This window comes from Rhinatrema bivittatum, chromosome 1 (assembly GCF_901001135.1).
Source record: "Rhinatrema bivittatum chromosome 1, aRhiBiv1.1, whole genome shotgun sequence".
In the NCBI taxonomy this organism is placed as follows: domain Eukaryota; kingdom Metazoa; phylum Chordata; class Amphibia; order Gymnophiona; family Rhinatrematidae; genus Rhinatrema; species Rhinatrema bivittatum.
In genome coordinates, this window is record NC_042615.1 from 789805548 (window position 1) to 789826182 (window position 20635).

The window sequence follows — 20635 nt, forward strand, 5'->3', positions numbered from 1 at the left end:
GACATTGGTTTAAGACAGCCAGTAGTGCTAATTTTGGAAATATTTTCATGGAAGGGAGATTTGTTTAAAATTAGTATTTTTGTTTTATCTTTTAAATCAGGACTATACACAGTACCATTGAATCCTGTGATGGATACGATGTCTTACATATGTTTTTAATGCAGTGGAGCCAAGTGTTTCTTGTTTTCAGTTCTTAAGTAATACAGTCTGGATTTTACAGGATAGTTAAGATTCACACTACAAACAGAGCTTGAATATTACATTTCCTAGAAAGAGAGAAACATCATATTTCAGAATTATTTGATTCATGTGTTTAAAGTCCAAATAAGATTAATTCTATATTTGTTGACCCAAACGGTTTGACATATTTTTATGATCCATACTTTGTCCTGCTCCTTTGGACTTCCAGCTCAATCAGAATCCGGGTTGGGAACTAGAACCATGAACCATCATTTCCAACTACCCAGGGATTTTTTCCCCCTTATTTTATATCCCCTTCCAACTTCTCTATCTCTTGCATCTGGGGGATGGGATACCAGCTGGCTCCAGATTTTCAGGACAGGCTGATCCAGTCCTGTTTTACCCCACTGCCTGCACGGGCTTGTCGTTCTGGTGTCCCTATTGATTTTCCTAAGAAAAACAAGCCGACAAGCCTTTGCAGGCAGTGGCGTAAAACCAGGAGTGGATCAGCTTGTCTTAAAAATCAAGAGCTAGTTGGCAACCCTACTCCAGGTGTAAGCGATAGGGATGGGGATTTTCCCATTGGTCCACTGTTGAAGACGGGATGCTGAGCTTGTTGGATCATTGATCTGACTCAGCATGGCACTACTTGTATTTCTCATAATTAATAAATGGTGATTTATAAACCTACATTTCTGTTATTTATCAACAGAGTTTTAAATTCAATAGAAAATTTTTATCATAACATACAACATAAAAATACATGACAGTACACAAAAAAATATATCACAATAAAAAATGCTTGCTATATGTAATTCACAGCAAAAACTTTAAAGACAAATTACAAAAATATCCAAAAATCTTTTCAATCAATAGTCCATAAAATCTCACATATGAAACATTAAAAAAAAAAATTCATAATGTAATTGATACTTCCAAAAGACTTTCAGATAGTAATGAAAAGAAATCCTTCCTTTCTACTTCCAAGGAACAGTCAGTACTCAGTTCCAATAACATAACATGAAATAGAGAAGCAAATAATCCTTCTCAAAAAGGGGACGAAACTTCCATGGTTACAGCAATCTTCCAGTGCACAGTTCATGACATTGTCCATGTTTCGCTGCACTAGTGGCTGCCTCAGGAGAAGATTTTGGAAGACATTCAATAATTGGAAAATAAAATATCTCAAGGAATGACATACAAACTCAAACATTTAATGCATAAAACCACCATAAAGTCAGTGGTCACAACAAAACTCCCTCAATGTCTCCAACTGGAAGCCATCTTCTTATGTTCCTGTCATTGCAGTGACAGTCCTCTGAGCCTTCCAACTCATCTGGTCTGTCTTGTACATTTTAATATAGCTGGCTCTAAAAGTGCTTTTATGATTGATGTTTTATTTTTTTTTGGACTGGGGAAGGGGCAACAATTTTTCTTTTCTGCTCCCACTTAACTAGCGCTCACCTAGGTATATTTAGATATCACTGAATTTAGTGAATGTCTCTGCTGACAAGAAACAAAGAAATCAGGAAGTCTTCAAATAGTTGTGACCACAATCATTTAAGAACATTTCTGTGTTCCAAAACAATTCTGTGAAATAGAGTTGTTTTCCTGAGGCTGTGCATTTCACACAGATTGCTTAGCTATTTGAAGTTTTGTTTTAATATGCTTGTTCATTGCCATATATGTGACATATTTGTTTTACTTTTGTGGTTACAGGTTTGGTTTTCATGGACTGTTCTGAATATGGAGGCCATCTTTGAAGAAGATTCCCAGCTTCGCAGAGTTGTTGAACGGGAGTTGGTCAGCAACCCTTCTTTTTCTCCAGATCAGGCTCTTAAGGTGAAAAAAAAAAATCAACAGACGCACTTGAGTAGGAAAAGGCTCTGGGATAACTTTAGGGACCTCTTTGTTTTCAGTTTTTATTTTATTTTGTCTGGGAATTTCATTTGAACAAAAAAGAAATCAATGGAAAAATGACTTTTCCACTGATTTTTCTCCTGTGTTTTGTATCAGATATTTTTTCCACTGACATCTTTTGTTATAACATTGAAAGCTCCAGGCAAAATAAAATAAAAACTGGAAACGAAGGTCCCTAAATATCTTGAATCCAGTGGGTTCCAATATCCAAGGCAACAAGGGTTTAAGAAAAAGTTGAAAACTCACTTGTATGGCAGATTTTTCTTGCTAATTTGATCTAGTTAGATAATGAAAAGTATACCCTAGTTAGGATAGTTTTATTACTTGTGTTTTTTATTATAGGTATTGTGAGTCTTGTTTATATATGATTTATGCGTTTATAGTATTTTTAGTTTATGAAAGAATTATTGAGGTCAATATTCAAAGCTGGCCATTTAAATAACTTAGCCGGATATAACTTATCCAACTAAGTTACGATGTATATTCAGCAGCGTGGCCAAGCCACTGAATATAATGTATATATGCACACACTTTGCCGGATAAGTCTACCTGGCTAAGCTTAGACCTGCTCTGTGGGCCATCTAAATTTAGGTGTATACTTATACACCTAACTCCGAATTTCAGTAGTTAGGCGTCTAAGCTATACTGTCTAAGTTGATCCACCCTGATCTTCCCAGTGTGCGCCCACTTTTTTTGTGTGTATACATTTTAGCCGTATAAGGGACTTGCATAGCTAAACAGTGGCCACTGAACATGGGCGCATATTCACCGTCTGCTGTTTAGCTGCATAAGTCCCGCTTAGCCAGCTAAATAGCGCTGAACGCACTTTGAATATTGACCTCTTTATGTTTTAATTGAAATCTGCTAAGAATAACTAACAGTGAGTGGAATATAAATGTTTTAAATAAATGAATTCACAAATAGCAGGTCATATCAAACAGATCTGACTGCCTAGACTGGGTGGACAGGGAAAAGTGTCAGATGTGGGGGTGGTTCTAGGAGCCCTCGATGCCCCAAAGATTGGAGGGGCACCTTCTTCATCGTTATTTGTTGGCCTGCTCGGGCTACCATAGTAGTGTGAGTTGTACGCCTTCCCTTCTAGGTCTGAGCACACCACCTCCGCGTGTATCTAGACTCAGCCAGCTCTGACAGGTCATTTGCATGTGGAATCCCCACAACCTGAGCCATGGGGCTGACTCAAAAATAAAGGGATTTAAAGATGTTTTATTTCTTGCAATTTGAGTAAAATCCTAAACCAATGTCTCTAGAAAGAAGACAGTATAAAAAACATGTCCAGAAATACATAAAAGCGTATTTTCAGCAGCTTCGCTGATGATATCCGGCTAACTTACTTAAATGGCCAGCTTTGAATATTGACCTTGAGGTGTAGACCTTTTGCACATAAGTTGGTGGAGGAAGGACGTGCACAACTCCAAGCTGTTGAGCCTAACCTTTGTTAGGGGAAATACTAATTATAGATATGTGTGCACTTCACTTGTTAAGTCTACCCAGCTAAGCCTAGACCTGCTCTATGGGCCGTCTAAACTTAGACGTGTAATTACACACCTAAATCTGAATATTGGTAGTTAGATGAATAAATTATACACCTAACTCGCTCCACCCCAATCTGCCCAATGCATGGCCACTTTTTTGTGTGTACATTTTAGCCATATAAGGAACTTGTATGGCTAAGTGGTGGCCACTGAACATGGATGCATGTTCTCAGCAGCTGCTACTTAGCCGCATAAGTCCCGCTTATTTAGCTAAATAGCACCGAGCGTGCTTTGAATCTTGACCTTCGCATTTCTAGTCTCTAGATCACTTTTTTTTTTTTTTTAGTGAGGGTTGTCAGTGGTGCTGACAGCACCTCTTTAAACTGTCATAGAATCCTAGAGCAGGGGTAGATAACTCTGGTCTTGGAGTGCCACAGACAGGTCTGGTTTTCAGGAAGTCCACAGAAAGCATGCATGAGATATATTTACTGTACGGTCTCCATGGTATCAATATATATATATATATTTGAGCTCTGACTGATGTGCCACGCCTACACAGAAGATGTAGTATATAAAAGTGTACTGTAGACATCAATTCTAATTTTCTTCTTTGGCTCTTCCATTACCCTTTTCCAAACAAACATCTCGCCCGTTTTAACGGGCTCAACGGTTTGTACAAATATATCTCATGCATATTCATTGTGGATGTTCTAAAAACCAGACCTGTTTGTGGCATTCTAGGACCGGAGTTGCCTACCCCTGAACTGGAGTATATCCCATCAGAAACCACTGCTTGTTTATCAGTTGTTCTAGTTCCATCTAAACTGTGTCCATGTATGAACTGGCGTCCACTTCCCTTCCATTTGTGTTTGTCTAAGTTACCTGTGGACCTCCACCATTCATTTCTGTAAATATTGCACAGAAATATTCCATATTTTGCTTTTTTCCTAGTTACTTTTCTCTTTCTATTTTTCTTCCCTTGCCTTATAATTCCCTCCTTCATTTTCTAGTTTAACTGGCTTATCGAGGCAGATTTTGCCTCTTTATTGCATTGCATTAATTGTTTCACCTTGTGCATCTTTGCTCTTCTGACTCCTTTTCTAGCTTTGTTTCTGCCTTTCCAGACATGGCTGTATTGCTGGCACCAGCATGTTTGTTCTTAATAGCCATGGACCACATGGAGACTAAAAGACATACCTGTTTTTATTTCTTTTTATCTCCATTGTATATTTATTCTATAGCAGACTTCAACAAGATTCTGCTCTTCTTTCCTTTACAGAAAGCCCAGACCCATTTAAAGCTGCCCATTGTTCCCTCTCTTCAAAGGCTAATGATTTATCGTTGGGCTCATCAGGCACTTGTTACGCCAGCGGATCATCCTCTACTGCCCCTCATTTGGCAAAAATTCTTTCTCCTCTACCTTCACCGACCAGGGCCACAGTTTGGGTAAGTTACCGATACACTGGGAAATCTGACATCATGTAACAGTTTTGAAGTTTGCAGATGACTATATGTATACCAGAAACATCTTTCTGTACTAATGTTTATCCAGCTACATTGTAGAGGTCAGTAAGGTCATGTAAGCAGGTCCTCAGGAGTAACAGGGAAGAACTGGAGAAGGATGAGTATTTATTTTATTATTTATTTCTAAATTTTTATATACAGACATTCGTATACAAATCACATCGGTTTACATTAAAACAATGGAATGGTGAAAAGGAAGTTACATAATAACATTTGTTTAAAGCGAACAATTTTTAAAATGGACGAGGAAAACTATGCATAAGAGATATAGATCAAATTATAGAATTAGTTTGGAGATAGGAAACTGAAACAGTGGATTTTTAACCCAGGATGGGGGTAGTTGACAGGAAGTAGAAGGGGTAAGGGTTAACAAGGAAAAACTTTTATACCATGGCTGTTGGTGGGGGTGTTTAGGTTTCTGGGGATGATCTAGCGTGAGTGGGCGCTATGGGAAGGCTTGTTTAAACAGCCATGTTTTCAGTTTTTTTTTTTTTAATTTATGTGTGTTTGACTCTAGCCTGAGATCCTGGGGAATTGCGTTCCAAATCGAGGGACCGGCTAGTGATAGTGCTGGTTTTCGGGTCGAGTTGAAGTGTGTGATTTTGGGTGAGAGGATAGGTAGGGTTCCGTTGTTGGCGGATCTAGTTGACCTGCGTGGGGTTTGACAGTGGAGGGAAGGATAAAGTCTGTAGGTGTTTTGATTGTGTAGATATTTGTGTATGGTTGTTAGGGTCTTGAAGTGTATTCTAAAGTGAATGGGTAGCCAATGTAGGTCTTTTAGGATGGTGGTGATGTGTTCTTTTTTACATGTGTTGTAAGGATTCTAGCAGTGGCGTTTTGCAGCATTTGAAGGGGTTTGAGTGTTGTTACCGGGAGTCCTAGGAGTATGGATTTGCAGTAATCTAATTTGGAGAAGATTAATGCCTGTAGGACGGTTCTGAAATCATTGTGATGTAGGAGGGGGGTCTTAAATTTTTTAGAATGTGGAGTTTGTAATAGCAGTCCTTTATTGTTGTGTTTATGAATTTTTTGAGGTTGAGTTCGGGGTCTAGGGTGACACCAAGATCTCTTACGTGGTGCGAGATTGTGTGTTGGGTTCGATTGGAGGTGATCTCAGACAGCATTTTATTGTCTGGTTTGTGACATATTATCATGAGTTCTGTTTTTGAGGTGTTAAGGGCTAGGTTCATTTTTGTGAGAAGTTGGTTGATGTCTGAGAGATATGTATCCCAGACTTGGAGAGTTTTGGGTAGAGTGTCGGTTATGGGGATGAGAATTTGGATGTCGTCTGTATATATGAAGTGTTTTAGACCTCGGTTGGCTAGAAATTTGCAGATAAAGGAGCATGTAAATGTTGAAGAGAGTGGAAGATAGGGAGGAGCCTTGGGCTATGCCTTGGGTAAGGCTTATTGGATCTGATTCACTCTTGCCAATTTTAACTTTGTAGTGTCTGTTTTCAAGATATGACTTGAGCCATAGTAACACGTTGCCGGTTATGCCAATTTCGATTAGTCTGTCAATTAGGGTCTTGTGGCTGATAGTGTCAAAGGCAGCCGAGATATCCAGCATTGCTAGAATGTATGAATGGCCTTTGAGGACTGTGTCGGAGAGGAAGGTCAATAGTGTTTCAGTGCTGAGGGACTTGCGGAAGCCAAATTGGGAGGGGTATAGAATTCTGTTATTTTCTAGGTGTTCCTTTATTTGTTTGTTTACTATTTTCTCCAGAGGTTTGGCTATGAAAGGCAGAATGGATATGGGGCGATAATTGGCAGGTTCGGAGGGGTTTAGGTGTGTTTCTTTAGTATGGGATTGACTATGGCGCCTTTTAAGGAGGTTCGTACATTTCCTTGGGCTAGGGACATGTTAATAATGTTAGCTATGGGTTTGGCAATGGTGTGGGATCGGTTTAAGTGTTTTTATGGGTCTGATGGGTGAATTGCGGGTTTAATTGTTTTTATGATTGATTCGATTTCGGATGAGGAAGCATTCTCAAAAGTGTTTAGGCTGGCGCCAGGGGTTTTGGGGAGGATAATTTCATTTGAGATGGAGGGAAGGAAATTTGCCATTATGTTGATTATTTTGTCTTTGAAGAAGAGGGTAAGTTCGTTTCATTTAGATTTGGAATAGTTATCAGATATTGTTGGGGGGGCTGTTTTGGTTAGGTTGGTTACATAGAAGAAAAGGGCTTTGGGGTTGATTGGTAATCGTGGATTTTTTTTGTGTGAAAATCACTTTTTGTTTTAACAATTGAGGTTCTGTATTTGTGAAGTGTTGATCAATAGGTGGTCAGTAGGCTGTGGGTGTGTTTACTTTGCCATTCTTTTTCGATTTTCCTAAGGGTGCTTTTAAGTTTTAGTTCTGGTGAGTACCAAGCGTTTTTGGTTTGTTTGGCGGGGTTTAGTTCTTTGGTTATTAGGGGGCAGTATTTATTGGCTAAGTTGTTTGTAATGGTGTTCCATGTTGAGAGGGCGGATTCGGGGCTGGTTAGATCTAGGTTGTTTAGTGCGGCTGGGAGTGCTTCAATCAGGTCTTCTGTTTTGCATGTTTTTCTGAATTGGATTGTGGAGGTGTGATTGGGTTTGGGGTTGTCTGATTTTATTATGGAGAACTTTTCTTGAATCAGTGTATGATCGGACCATGGGACAGGTGTGCAAAAGGGGAGTTCTGTTATTTGTATGCGAGTACTCGTCTAGGGAAGAAAATGATTCCTCCATTATTCATCTCTTCAGGAAGGGTTTTCCTCACTAATTTCCAAAGCCCTACAGATTTTGAATCTAGCTTCAGAGGAAGGAGACGAGATAAAATCGGAGGAAGATCCAATCATGGTAGGCATTAGGAGTTCCTGTGAATCTATTTCTCCTGCATAGGAAAATCAGTGAGCTGATTTCTGTGGCATGAAATATGCTGAATGGGCACTTTAAAATGAGCAAGTCTGTGGTGAGACTATACCGTCTTTCGGCATCTGCTGAAGGGGAGGCAAAACCCAGGTGTTTGGACTGATCCATGGTATTACAGGAACGAAAATTATCAGGTAAGAACCAATTTTCTTTTTGTCTTGTGGAGTGGTGCGAAGAAAGGTACCCAGGCTTCCAAAGCTACCATTGCGAGGTGACTGAAGGAGGCTATTGAGTCAGCCTACATAATCACGGGCCGTCAGGTACTTGACGGTTTGCGGGCTCATTCTACTCGATCGCACGCAGCCTCATGGGCAGGGACTCAATTGGTGGCGCCACAGAAAATTTGTAGGGCGGCAATATGGGAATCGTTACATACCTTTTTGTGTCGTCATTGCCTAGATGTCCGGGATCCAGAAGCTCACACTTTTGGTGAGAGTGTTTTGCGAGCGGGACTTCCCAGGTCCCATCCCAAATAGGGAGCTTTGGTACATCCCAGGAGTCTGGACTGATCCGGGTATGTACAGGGAAAGGAAAATTGGTTCTTACTTGCTAATTTTCGTTCCTGTAGTACCACGGATCAGTCCAGAACCCGCCCATTCTAGGGGGTGGAGAGTTAGCCGCTCGACTCTGGTTGCTTTCAGTGCTGTAAGATTTGCTTTTGGGATATTCTAATACGTTTTTAAACTGTTTGACTTTTTACCAATGTTTTTTCTAGCTTGGGTACAGTTCAATACTGAGGAACTGCAGGTAACACCAGTGATTTATAAAACAGTTTCAGTTAAACTTTTTCTGTCTCCATCTGCTGGCACGGATGCATAAACTCAGAAGGCTGGACTGATCTGTGGTACTACAGGAATGAAAATTAGTAGGTGAGAACCAGTTTTCGTTTTTAGCCATTCAGAAGGTTTTGAATATTGCCCTTATATTGTAAGTCAATAAAAATTTATTGTCTGCAGCATGTATAATCTTTACTTTTGCAGAGCCTGCTTACAAAGCAGGTAATTTTCTGTGTTCACATTGGAAAAATTCAGCAGGTGCTTTTTATCCGTGGGCTTGGCACCAATTTTCAAAGTGTGCTTTTGCTTTGAATCTTACCACAGGCTGACTTTAATAACAAATGGATTCTTAAAATCAAAGTGCCTTGGTTTGGCTATACTTCAGATTTATGCTCCCTCCAGAGCCCTTTGGTTACAGAATAAGGGATTCAACCCTTAAGCTAGCACATATGGGGTGGTGCCTTCTCCAGGGTGAGCCTGCTCTTTGGAATTCTATGCCAGAGCAATTACGGCTAATATCTCACTGTAAAATCTTCAAAAAGTCCCTTATGGCATGGCTCTTTAGGTAGGAATGTGCTGAATTTGTAGAATAATTTTGTTGAGAAGTATTAATGTTGCAGGACAATGTTTGTTATGTATTGTATGTATTTAAACTGTGAATGTTTTTATTATAAACCCCTGCGATTCCTTTTGGTAGTATGAGGTATAGAAATACTGTAAATAAATAAAGTATGCATGGGCACTTGCACCCGCTTTGTTTGTGCTGGAAAAGTTAGTCCTCTCTGCAAGTATACTTTCTTTTAGTGTGGATCAAAGAACAGGATGTGCACTTTTAGCTGGATTGAGGGATGGCAGTTTTCAGACAGCTTCTTTTATTATGATTAAAATGCCTTTTAACTTCATAAAGGGCTTTTAAAATTGACCTAAAAAAGGAGACAGTTTTCAAACTGACTACTTTGCTGTAAATTCCATGGGTACATTTTGCCCACACTCTTCATCCCAATTTATTGGGGGTACTTTTTTTCATGGAAAATAACGTGTAGGTTTGAAAATGCAGTCTACATGCATTATTTTCTTTCCCTGACCTAAATCTAGCTGTGGGAACTCCACCTCCTAATATGGCTAAAAGTATGCGTGTTGAGGAACCCTCTCCATACTTTCAGCTGGGCTAAGGGTTGGCATTTTTCAGACAACCCTTTTGCCAAGTAAATCAGTGCTTATCTTGGTAAATGGCTTATGAATATTTCCTCCTCTGTCCATTTTACAAATCAGTATGGATTCATGGGATATTGTGATGATTAGAGATCTGGATGGAGGCCAGAACTTGGAAGATTCACATCAATTTTTTTTTTCTTTTTTTGAAGATTGCCTATAGATGGTTGTATTGGCAGAAGGTTTTTCCACAGCCCCATTCTGGTTAATTTTTTGAAGGAAATGAAGAAACGCCTGATAGACCTTGCAGATTTCCACCATGCTGCCAGCAAAGCTCTGAGAATGCAGACTCCTGCAGATGGCAGTGCTGGCCCACATGAAAAGGGAACTAGCACATTTGATCATCTGACATCACCAAAACTACATAAAGAGCTGGTCAGGTATGTACATGTTCATGGTCCTCTAGGGCATGATGCATGTTCAGTAAGGTAGTTACATGTTCTCAGCAGTATTCTTTTTGCTGAAGATAAAACCATATCATATGGACTGATTTAGAGGTACATGCAGCAATAGCAACACAGAATTTCATTTACATTTTATTGCTAATCTATAACATGGGCAGCTTTAATCTGTGTGCCCTCAAATCCTCTCCCTTACAACTCACTTGCCCCCTTTAACCCACCCTTACCTCTGTCTTGGCACTGTTTAATCCTTATAGATAGAAATTCTGTGTTTGAAAGGTAAGAGCATAGCAGTGGGTGTATACTATTGTCCGCCTAGCCCAGATGAAGAAAGACTGTGAAATGCAAAAAGGCTTGGAAAAGAGACATCTGAGAGGGAACATGATAGAAGTTTATAAAATTACGAGTGGGGTAGAACATGTAAACAAAGAGCTGTTATTTACCCTTTCAAATAATAATAAAAGGAATACTCCATAGAACTAATAATCAGCAGATAAAAAAACAAATCACAAAAAGTGCTTTCACCGAACACACAAGCCAACTATGGAATCAGTAGCCTGAGGACATGATCAAGGTGACTAGCATAGCAGGGTTTAAAAGTTTTGGGTAGGTTCTGGAGGAAAAGTCCATTGTTTGTTTATTTATTTTTCTATACCGATATTTTATTCAAAATATCACACCGGGTTTACATAGAACAGGATGTCTCAAAGGCAGGTCTTTGGGTGACATGATACAGTATAACAGATTAACTGAGTAAATATACGAAACTTGTTTTACATAATCGCTATACATTATTAGCCAGGTAGACTTGGGACAGCCATTGCTATTGCCGGCAATGAGTAGCAAGAAATAGATCTACATTTTTGGGATCTGTCTTGTACTTATCCACTGTCAGAAACAGGAGGCTATGCTTGATATACCTTGGTCTGACCCATCATGGCAGTTCTTATGTTCTTATCTAATATCCCTCCTCCCCAGTCAGTATGCCTGAGTTGCTGCAGATCCCTCACAGACATGAGTACTGGAAGAGTGCCACTTCTGAGGCATAACCTCAGCATTATTGTTGGTTATTAAGGGCAGTCAGTGTAGCAGCAATCTTCCCATCCTCCTTGGGCTTTGAACATACCATGTTTGCATTACACCCAGGCCTGATATGCCTTAACGGATAGGGGATCTGACTCTTGATTTCCCCCTGGTTGGAGCTATGAGAACAATCCCATACCGTTTTTCTTTTAAATAATATGTATGGATAAAAATTGAATTAAGTTACCTGTGCACATATTTACATGTGAACTGGAACACAGTTAATGAAGTCCTTCTGAAAAGGGATCTTTAAATATAACTTCCATCTTGTCCTGCTACACCAGTCCATTGACAAGTGGGTTGGTTTCCCCCTACCAATAGATGGAGACAGCCACACTGTTTTCCTTCTGTGACATCGTAGCGACTACTTAGGGGTAGTGCTATGCAGCAGGAATCCAGTATTTTCTGCCTGCATCAGGTGGTATGGCTGGGTGGTGCAGCAGCTCATCGATGGATCTGGCTCAAATCCTGGGCCAGATCACTGGTTTTGACCAGCTGTGCAAGCTCAATTGTTGCTACCTGTCCCAGAGGGGTATCTGGTTGAGCCTGGCTGGAGGAGCAACATTGAAAAAAAAAAAAAGTCCTCTGTGAGGAAGTTTGCTTGGGACTTGCTTTCCCATCCCCCTTCACCTTGCCGCATTCACTCCCACCCTAGTTTCTTGTTTTCTTGCCTAACCATTTCCTAGTTTAAAGCTTGTACAAAAAAAGAAACAAGCAAAGAAGAGGCAAGGCTTTAGAGAAGACAACCCTTTTGCTTGGTGTGGTGAGTCTCGACTGCTCCATGGCGGGGAGGAAATTGTACATAGAAGGCAGGTCAGCTCAGAGGGGTGTTTGAGCTTGATCGCGAATTGGGGCAGGGGAGTATGGATGGAATGGACCGTTCATGGCACATGTTGGTGCAAGGCCTGCAGGAAGCTGAGAGCGGCAACAGAAAAGGGCCACAATGCCTGGTATATGTGTTAGGATGGGGCCAAGCCAGCAACCATTTTCCCCACTCCCCTTGCGGCATCCAACTAAATCCACCACAGTTAAAAGGCCTGGGCACACACTGAGGTGTGAATACTAAGTTCCGGCAGCCATTTTAGCTGAGTTTCCTATGCAGGCAGGTCTTGGGGATGTGGATAATACAAGGACTAGGAGAGACTCCATGAAGTTAGAAAGTAGCACATTTAAAACAAATCGGAGAAAATTCTTTTTCACTCAATGCACAATTAAGCTCTGGAATTCATTGCCAGAGGATGTGGTTAAGGCAGCTAGTGTAGTTGGGTTTAAAAAAGGGTTAAATAAGTTCCTGGATGAGAAGTCCATAAACTGCTATTAATCAATAGGGATAGTCACTGATTGTTGCCCACATTAGTAGCATGGGATGTATTTAATGTTTGGGTTCTTGCCAGGTACTTGTGACTTAGATTGGCCACTGTTGGAGACAGGATACTGGGCTTGATGAACCCTTGGTCTGACCCAGTATGGCATTTCTTCTGTTCTTATGTCTTATCTGAGGCCTGTGGGGGGATCAGACGTGCCTCCTACTCTGGTGCCTGCTGTTCCACCAGTAGGATCATCTATGTCAGTGGTACTGGGTGGATTTTTCCTTGGAGTTCTTTTGGGTTTTTTGCACCAGGCATTTTGTTCTTTCTTGCGGCCTGCGGAAGTCCTGCAGAGAGCTGGGGGGAAGACACCGGAGGTGTTTCTACTTGATTTAGTTCCCCAGGTGTCTCTGAAGATAGTGTGAGGAGCCCTGGAAGCACCCAGACCTTCATGGGAAGACTCTGGAGGGGCAGAGGACCATTGATATGCTGATAACTCAGCCTCCCTGTAGGAAGGGGAGGTTGCCCTAGGTACAGAGGATGACTCTGTGATCCGGTGTTTCACAGAAATTGCCTCTGGTTGGAGGATTCAAAGCCCCAAGAAACTCCAGTTTAGGACCCTACTTCTTTTCCCCTGAGAATGAAGGAGATGATTTTGGCAGAGTGGGCGTCCCCAGAGTCAGCACTGAAGGGAGTTAAACACCTGCAGAAGCTTTATCCTCTTCAACTGGATACTTTGCAGAAGTTTTTTCAGATTCCAACAGTGGATGTGCTGGTCCCGTCAATAACATGGTGCATCACTATTCTGGTGAAAGGTGGGACATCATTGAAAGATTCGCAAGATCATAAGACGAAGCCTCCCTTGAGGAGTGAGTTTTTCTCTTCAGCCACAGCTGTCCAAGTCTCCATCTGTTCCGTGCTGGTAGTGCATGCGCTCCTCCTCTGGCTTCAGCATCTCCTGGAGAGGAAGGAAGAGGCAAGGATGGAATCCGATGCTGCCTTCGTGGTGGATTCTCTCTATCATTTGCTGTCGAGTTCCCCGTTTTTCCGTATGGAAATTTGCTGATGCTGATAGAGGCAGTTCGTCGAGTGGAGTTTTTGTGGCCTTGCTGGACTTGATGGAAGTCTGCCCATTTGGGAAGAACATCAAAAGTGTCTTCATTTCATGGTTCTCGGGAAATGTTTCCAGTTTCGGGCCCTCCTGTTTTGTTTGGTAGCTGCACCTCACATGTTCACAAAGATAATGGTGGAAGCGGCTCTCCACAGGGAGAGGATCCTAAGTCATACTTATCTAACGACTGGCTTATCCAAGGGAAATCTGAGGAGGTATGCCGGCAGTCTGTGCGCACAGTGATGGATATGTTGTGGTCCTTGAACTGGGTGGTGAATTTGGTGAGGAGTCACCTGAGCCCTACCCAGATGCTAGAATTCTTGGGGGCGAAGTTCAATATTCACCTCAGCAGAGTGTTTCTCACCTTGGAGAGGATTCTGAAGTTACTATCCCAGGTGGTGTGGATTTTGCAGATGCCAGTGCCCAGGGCTTGGGATTATTTTCAGGTCCTGGGTTCAATGGCATCTACATTGAATTTGGTGCCATAGGCTTTTGGCCAGCTGCACCTTCCACTGGAATCATTGCTGTTGTGCTGGAATTCATTGTCCGTGGAGTTTCATCGGTTTTTACCTCTGCAGGTTACTTCCAGTTCCAGTCTCTTGTGGTGGCTGTGTCAGTTCAGTATGGAGAAAGGGATGGCCTAGAGGTTCCCAACTGGATTATAGGGATCATGGATAACAACCTCAAGGGTTGGGGGGCGGTCTGTCAAGAACGTATGACTCAAGGACTGTGGTCGCCAGTAGAAGCATCCTGTACTATCAATCGCTTTGAAATGAGCAGTGTGCAGGGTGTTGGTGGAATTCCTTCCACAAGTCTGAAGTCAAATGGTCAGAGTGTTTTTGGACAATGCGACAACAGTGGCTTAAATCAATCAGCAAGGGGGAACGAAGAGTCACATGGTTGCCCAAGAAGTCCAGGACCTTTTTGCCTAGGTGGAGTGACATTTGCAGGGGATAGCCGCTTTACATTTTGTGAGAGTGGACTATGTGCAAGCGGATTATCTCAGCAGGCAACAGTTGGACCTGGGAGAATGGGAGCTGTTGAAGGAGGCCATCGGCCTTATCCAGTCTCATTGGGGCAGTCCCTGGCAGGATCTGATGGCGTCAAGGAGCAAAGCCAAGGCAGCAAGTTTCTTCTGCCACAGACGATAGGTTAGCCGAAGGTATAGAGGCTTGGGTTTTTCCATAGCCAACAGGAATCCTGCTGTATGTGTTCCCTTGTGGCCGTTAATAGGTTGAGTGTTAAGCCATATCGAAAGTCATCCGGGTCAGGTGGTACTGGTGGTGCGTATCTGGTTCAGCGCGCATTAGACAGGTCCCTGAGATTGGCTCATTTGCAGGGGCTATTAAGGTAAGGTCCTATTTTCTTGAATCAGGAGGATCACTTTTTTCTCACGGCTTGACTTTTGAGAGCAGGTGCTTGCAACAATAAGGATACTTTGAGTCCATGATTTTCAAGGGCTTTATTTACAATTCCTTGTGGGTTCAGGTGGCAGCTCTGGGGTGTCTCAGAGGTAGACTCCAGAGACAATGTCATTGGCCTCACATCTGGATGTGAAGGGGGTCAAGCATCTGTGGCCACCAGTGCATATTTTAGGTCTGGTGTGGAGTTTAAACTTGGTCTTGTGGTTGCTTTGTGCGCTTCCATTTGAGCCATTGAGGAAGACATTAAAGGACTTCACGCTGAAGGTTGTATTTTTGGCGGTGATTTGTTCATTCAGAAGGATCTCTGAGCTGCAGGCTTTGTCCTGTAGAGACCTATTTCTGAAGATTTCAGATGAAGGGGTGTCTTTGCGCATGGTACCCTCGTTCCTACCTAAGGTGGTATCTTTGTTTCACCTGAATCAGATGGTGGAGCTCCTGCCTTTCCGAATTGGTCTGCTGAATCGCCGGATGCAAAAGAGTTCCATTTCTTGGATGTGCGTCAGGTACTGTTGCATTATCTAAAGGTCACCAACAGTTTTCGGCAGTCGGATCATTTGTTTGTATTGTTTGGAGGTGCTAGAAACGGATGCAAGGCCTCCAAGGGCACGATATTGCATTGACTGAAGGGAAGCTATTGTTTTGACCTACCTTTGCAAGGGGAGAAGAATTCCAGAGGGGTTGCATGCGCACTCTACTAGAGTGCAAGCAGTGTCGTGGGCCGAGTGTCAGTTTTTGTTGCCACAAGAGATTTGTAGAGCGGTGATGTGGTCTTCTTTTTACACTTTATCTTGTCATTACCATTTAGATGTTCAGGCTACAGGCGAGCCGACCTTTGGCGAAGTGTGTTGAGAGCGAGGTCTTTTGCAGGCCTGCCTAGTATAGGGGTGCTTTGGTACATCCCACTTGTCTGGACTGATCTGGGTATGAACAGGAAAGGAAAATTGGATCTTACCTGCTTTCGTTCCTGATGTACCACAGATCAGTCTAGAGAACCCAGCCCCTTAATTTTCTCAGGCCTGTTACGTCAAGTCAGTGTTCTGGGAAGAACTGACAATATGTATGTATGTATATATATATATATGTATATGTGTGTATATATATATATATATATGTGTGTATATATATATAATATATAATATATATATATAGAGAGAGAGAGAGAAAATTACCCTTGTATAAACAGAATTTCAGATCCTGTGAAGCAATCTCATTAAAAAAAAAATTAACCTATTCAGACCAATGCTGTAGCAATTACATGGCTAATATTAACCTGACAATAGAATTGTTTGTGCAACTGCCCTGAGTCTTGTGATAGTCTCACAAAAGTGATACCACAGTCTTCACTGGATGAACAAACAGTGATAGATTTTGTGGCACTTGTTAATATCACAGTTTCTAGGAGAGCTGCTTAAAGTATTTTAAACACATTTGGATAAAGGAGTAAGTCAGTATAATAGACCTAAAACTTGGCTTTCAAACTAGGGTTATTCATATACCTGTGTCCTGCTGAATATACTTGCTTAAAGTTATCCGGATAACTTTAGCCATAACCAGATATTCTTTTGAATCTTGCCAGTTAACTATAAAGTTATTCAGCTGTGGTTAGCCATATAACTTTAGACTTAACCGGATATATCCAAAAAAGAAATTATCCGGTTAAGTTTGGTTTCATTAAAAAAAAAAAAAAAAAAAGTCACAGCCTGGCTGAACTTGCAACCCCCAAAATGGCGCCTTTACTGTAATCCTAAAAATAATTATTGGGGCTGGGAGTCCCTTCTCCCCTTCCCCTGCACCTACTTCCTCTTACACAAATAAAATTCAATCTGGCATCCTCCAGAGTTCCCCCTCCTCAACGCCCCCCCCCCACCCCGTACCTTTATTTCAAGTTGCTCTCCGGGATCACGGTGGCCTTCTACTACGATCTGGGACCGGTGCTCCTAGGGACGCTTCTGCCGTTGCTAAGCTACTAGGATGGAGGCGAACGATTCCATCGTAATAGCCTAGCAACATCAGAAGCATCTCCTGAAGCGCTGGTCCCGGAACACGGTAGGAGGCTCTCGCGATCCCAGAGAGCAACTTGAAATAAAGGTACGGGGAGGGGGGAGGCTATTTATATTTAGTTTTTCAAAAAGAAAAGCATTTTTACAAATTTACCACGTGAGTTGCTGACACATCTCTTCCTTACTTCATGAACAAGAATTAAACCTTGATGTAATTGGTCATCATAATGCATTCTCTGTCCTTTTCTTTCACATTCTAGGCTATTTAATGTATTTATTGTTTGGCTGGAGGATGAGAGTTTTCAAAAAGGAGATGTCTACATTCCCTCTTTACCAAAGCAATATGACGCGCACAGATTAGCCAAGGTCATGCTGAATGAACAGGTGAGACATCCTATTCTCTTTCTGTGCTTCTGCTGTTTCTGACAGTGAAACACTGCTGAGAGGTCACACAAGATTCAAATAAGCAGTTGGACAAGGAGTAGCTGGCTATGTTGAAATGCATTTCCTGTGGGGTGGTTAGCACTTTGTTCTGTTCCTTCTAGCAGTAAAATAATTTCTATAAAGATTAATTTAGCAATGTATTTTCTGGATCAGGTCTAGGTAGGACATTTCAAGTTGCATTCTGAGTCCAGAGGGAAGCTCCTCATTATCTGTCTTCTCTTCTCTCTCCCTATGCCTTTCCTTGTGAACTCTGTTCATTGAGCAAGTCACTCTTATCTGACCCCTGCCCTTCTCTGCTAGCTCCTGATTCGACACTTTTCTGTACTATATGCCTGGAATAGGCTTCCTGAGTTGATGCGCATGCTCTCTCTCTCTTGCCGTATTCAAATCCTGAAAATAAATTTATCTTTTTGAGGCTGCTTTTAAATCCTAACCACTTCTCTACAATAAGCACACTTCCCATACACAAGAGAGGGGCAGTAGGAGCCAGGCAAGGGATACAAGAATAGAGGAGGGGAAAGAGTTGTAGGGTGAGTCCAAGAAAAAGGGAGGGAAAGGAAGATAGACACATGGGGGGCAAGGGAGGAAAGAGACATAGAGGGGGTATGGAAGGAAGGTCACAAGGAATAGGAGAAAGACAACAGGAGCATGAGGGAAGATGGGAGACAGAGGGGGCAAAAGAAGGAAGAGACAAGACGGGGACACAGGAGGAAAGGATATAGAGAAAGAGTAAGGTACTGGGAGACAGGAGGGAGAGAAAGATGAGCATAGGGAGGGAAGAGACTAGAGACAGGGGTAGCACAAGACAGGAGTGCACAGAGGAGGGGAGGGCATATTGAGAGACAGGTGGCACAAGGGAGACAGATAAAAGGCTGGGAAGTTCTTAATGAAATGGAGAGGGTACCACCTGTGTCTGAGAGAGGAGGCTATGTGTTTGGGAGCGTGCATGTATGTATGAGATAGGATGTGTGTGTATATGAGAGAGGAGGTTGTGCGTTTGTTAGTGTGTGTATGAGAGAGGATGCCGTGTGTTTGGGTGTATGTGTGTATAAGATAGGAGTCTGTGTGTTTATGGGGAAGTATGAAGGTGGCTGTGTATTAGAAAGGCTTTACTTATGATAGAGAGCAAAACTGCATGAGAGAGGCTGCAGTTGATGTATTTATGAGGATATTTGAAATAACAATTTCTAAAACAAAGTATATTGAGGTGGTGCTTGAAAGTCAAGTAATGAGTGGATCGACAATTGACAGTAGTTTGTATTCTTCCCTCTCTTCCCAAAGCATGAAGTTCAGTGGGGTGTTCAGTTATGGTCCATGGAAAAGTTGGCCACCCTACTCACAATCTCTAAGTTTCTACTATCCTTGTCTCTTCCACCTCTACAGAGTGGCTGTTCCATGCATCCACTTATCATTTCTGTAAAGAAATATTTCCTTAAGGGGGTAGACTGAGGAGTTATTTCACACCTTCCTCCCATGACTTCTCATTCTACAGCCTCCTTTCCGATATAAGAACATAAGAAATTGCTTTGCTGAGTCAGACCAAGGGTCCATCAAGCCCAGCATCCTTTTTGCAATAGAGGTCAAACCAGGCCACAAGAACCTGGCAATTACCCAAACACCAAGAAGAACCCATACTACTGATGCAATTAATAGCAATGGCTATTCCCTAAGGGGGTAATTTTCAAAGGAGTTACGCATGTAAATGTGACATACTATCGTAGCAATTTTCAAAAGCTATTTACTCGAGTAAAGTGCACTTACTTGAGTAAATCCTATGGACAATTCAATGGCATATATTGTAGCAATTTTGAAAAGCCCACTTACTTGAGTAAAGTGTATTTACTCGAGCAAAAACCAGTTTTGCTCGAGTAAATGCTTTTGAAAATCTGGCCCTAAGTAAACTTGATTACTAGCAGTTAATGGACTTCTCCAAGAACTTATCCAAACCTTTTTTGAACCCAGCTACACTAATTGCACTAACCACATCCTCTGGCAACAAATTCCAGAGCTTAATTGTGCGTTGAGTGAAAAAGAATTTTCTCCAGTTAGTCTAATTGTGCTACTTGCTAACTTTATGGAATGCCCACTAGTCCTTCTATTATCCGAAACTGTAAATAACTGATTCACATCTACTCATTCAAGACCTCTCATGATTTTAAAGACCTCTATCATATCCCCCCTCAGCCGTCTTTTCTCCAAGCTGAACAGCCCTAACCTCTTCAGCCTTTCCTCATATGGGAGCTGTTCCATTCCCTTTATCATTTTGGTTGCCCTTCTCTGTACCTTCTCCATCGCAACTATATCTTTTTTGAGATGTGGTGACCAGAATTGTACACAGTATTCAAGATGCAGTCTCACCATGGAGCAAATCAGAGGCATTATGACATTTTCCGTTTTATTAACCATTCCCTTCCTAATAATTCCTAACATTCTGTTGCTTTTTTGACTACTGTAGCACACTGAGCGGACAATTTTAAAGTATTATCCCTATGATGCCTAGATCTTTTTCCTAATATGGAACCTAACATCGTGTAACTACAGCAAGGGTTGTTTTTCCCTATATGCAACACCTTGCACTTGTCCACATTAAATTTCATCTGCCATCTGGATGCCCAATCTTTGTCTTGCAAGGTCCTCCCGTAATGTATCACAATCCGCTTGTAATTTAACTACTCTTAATAATTTTGTATCTGCCGCAAATTTGATAACCTCAGTTATCGTATTCCTTTCCAGATCATTTATATATATATATTGAAAAGCACCGGTCCAAATACAGATCCCTGAGGCACTACTCTGTTTCCTGTCTTTTAACCAGTTTGTAATCCACAAAAGGACATCGCCTCCTATCCCATGACTTTTTAGT

General features: G+C 41.7%; 1 protein-coding gene across 1 annotated transcript in view; it reads left to right on the plus strand.

Moving 5' to 3' along the window:
• The window catches only part of EPG5 (ectopic P-granules autophagy protein 5 homolog), a 335394-nt gene that overhangs the window by 148192 nt on the left and 166567 nt on the right, over window positions 1-20635 (plus strand). Inside the window, exons 21-24 of the mRNA XM_029580866.1 lie at window positions 1900-2022; window positions 4873-5039; window positions 10155-10382; window positions 17589-17712. Of these exons, the coding sequence (XP_029436726.1) occupies window positions 1900-2022; window positions 4873-5039; window positions 10155-10382; window positions 17589-17712 (642 nt within the window). The remainder of the gene's footprint in view (window positions 1-1899; window positions 2023-4872; window positions 5040-10154; window positions 10383-17588; window positions 17713-20635) is intronic.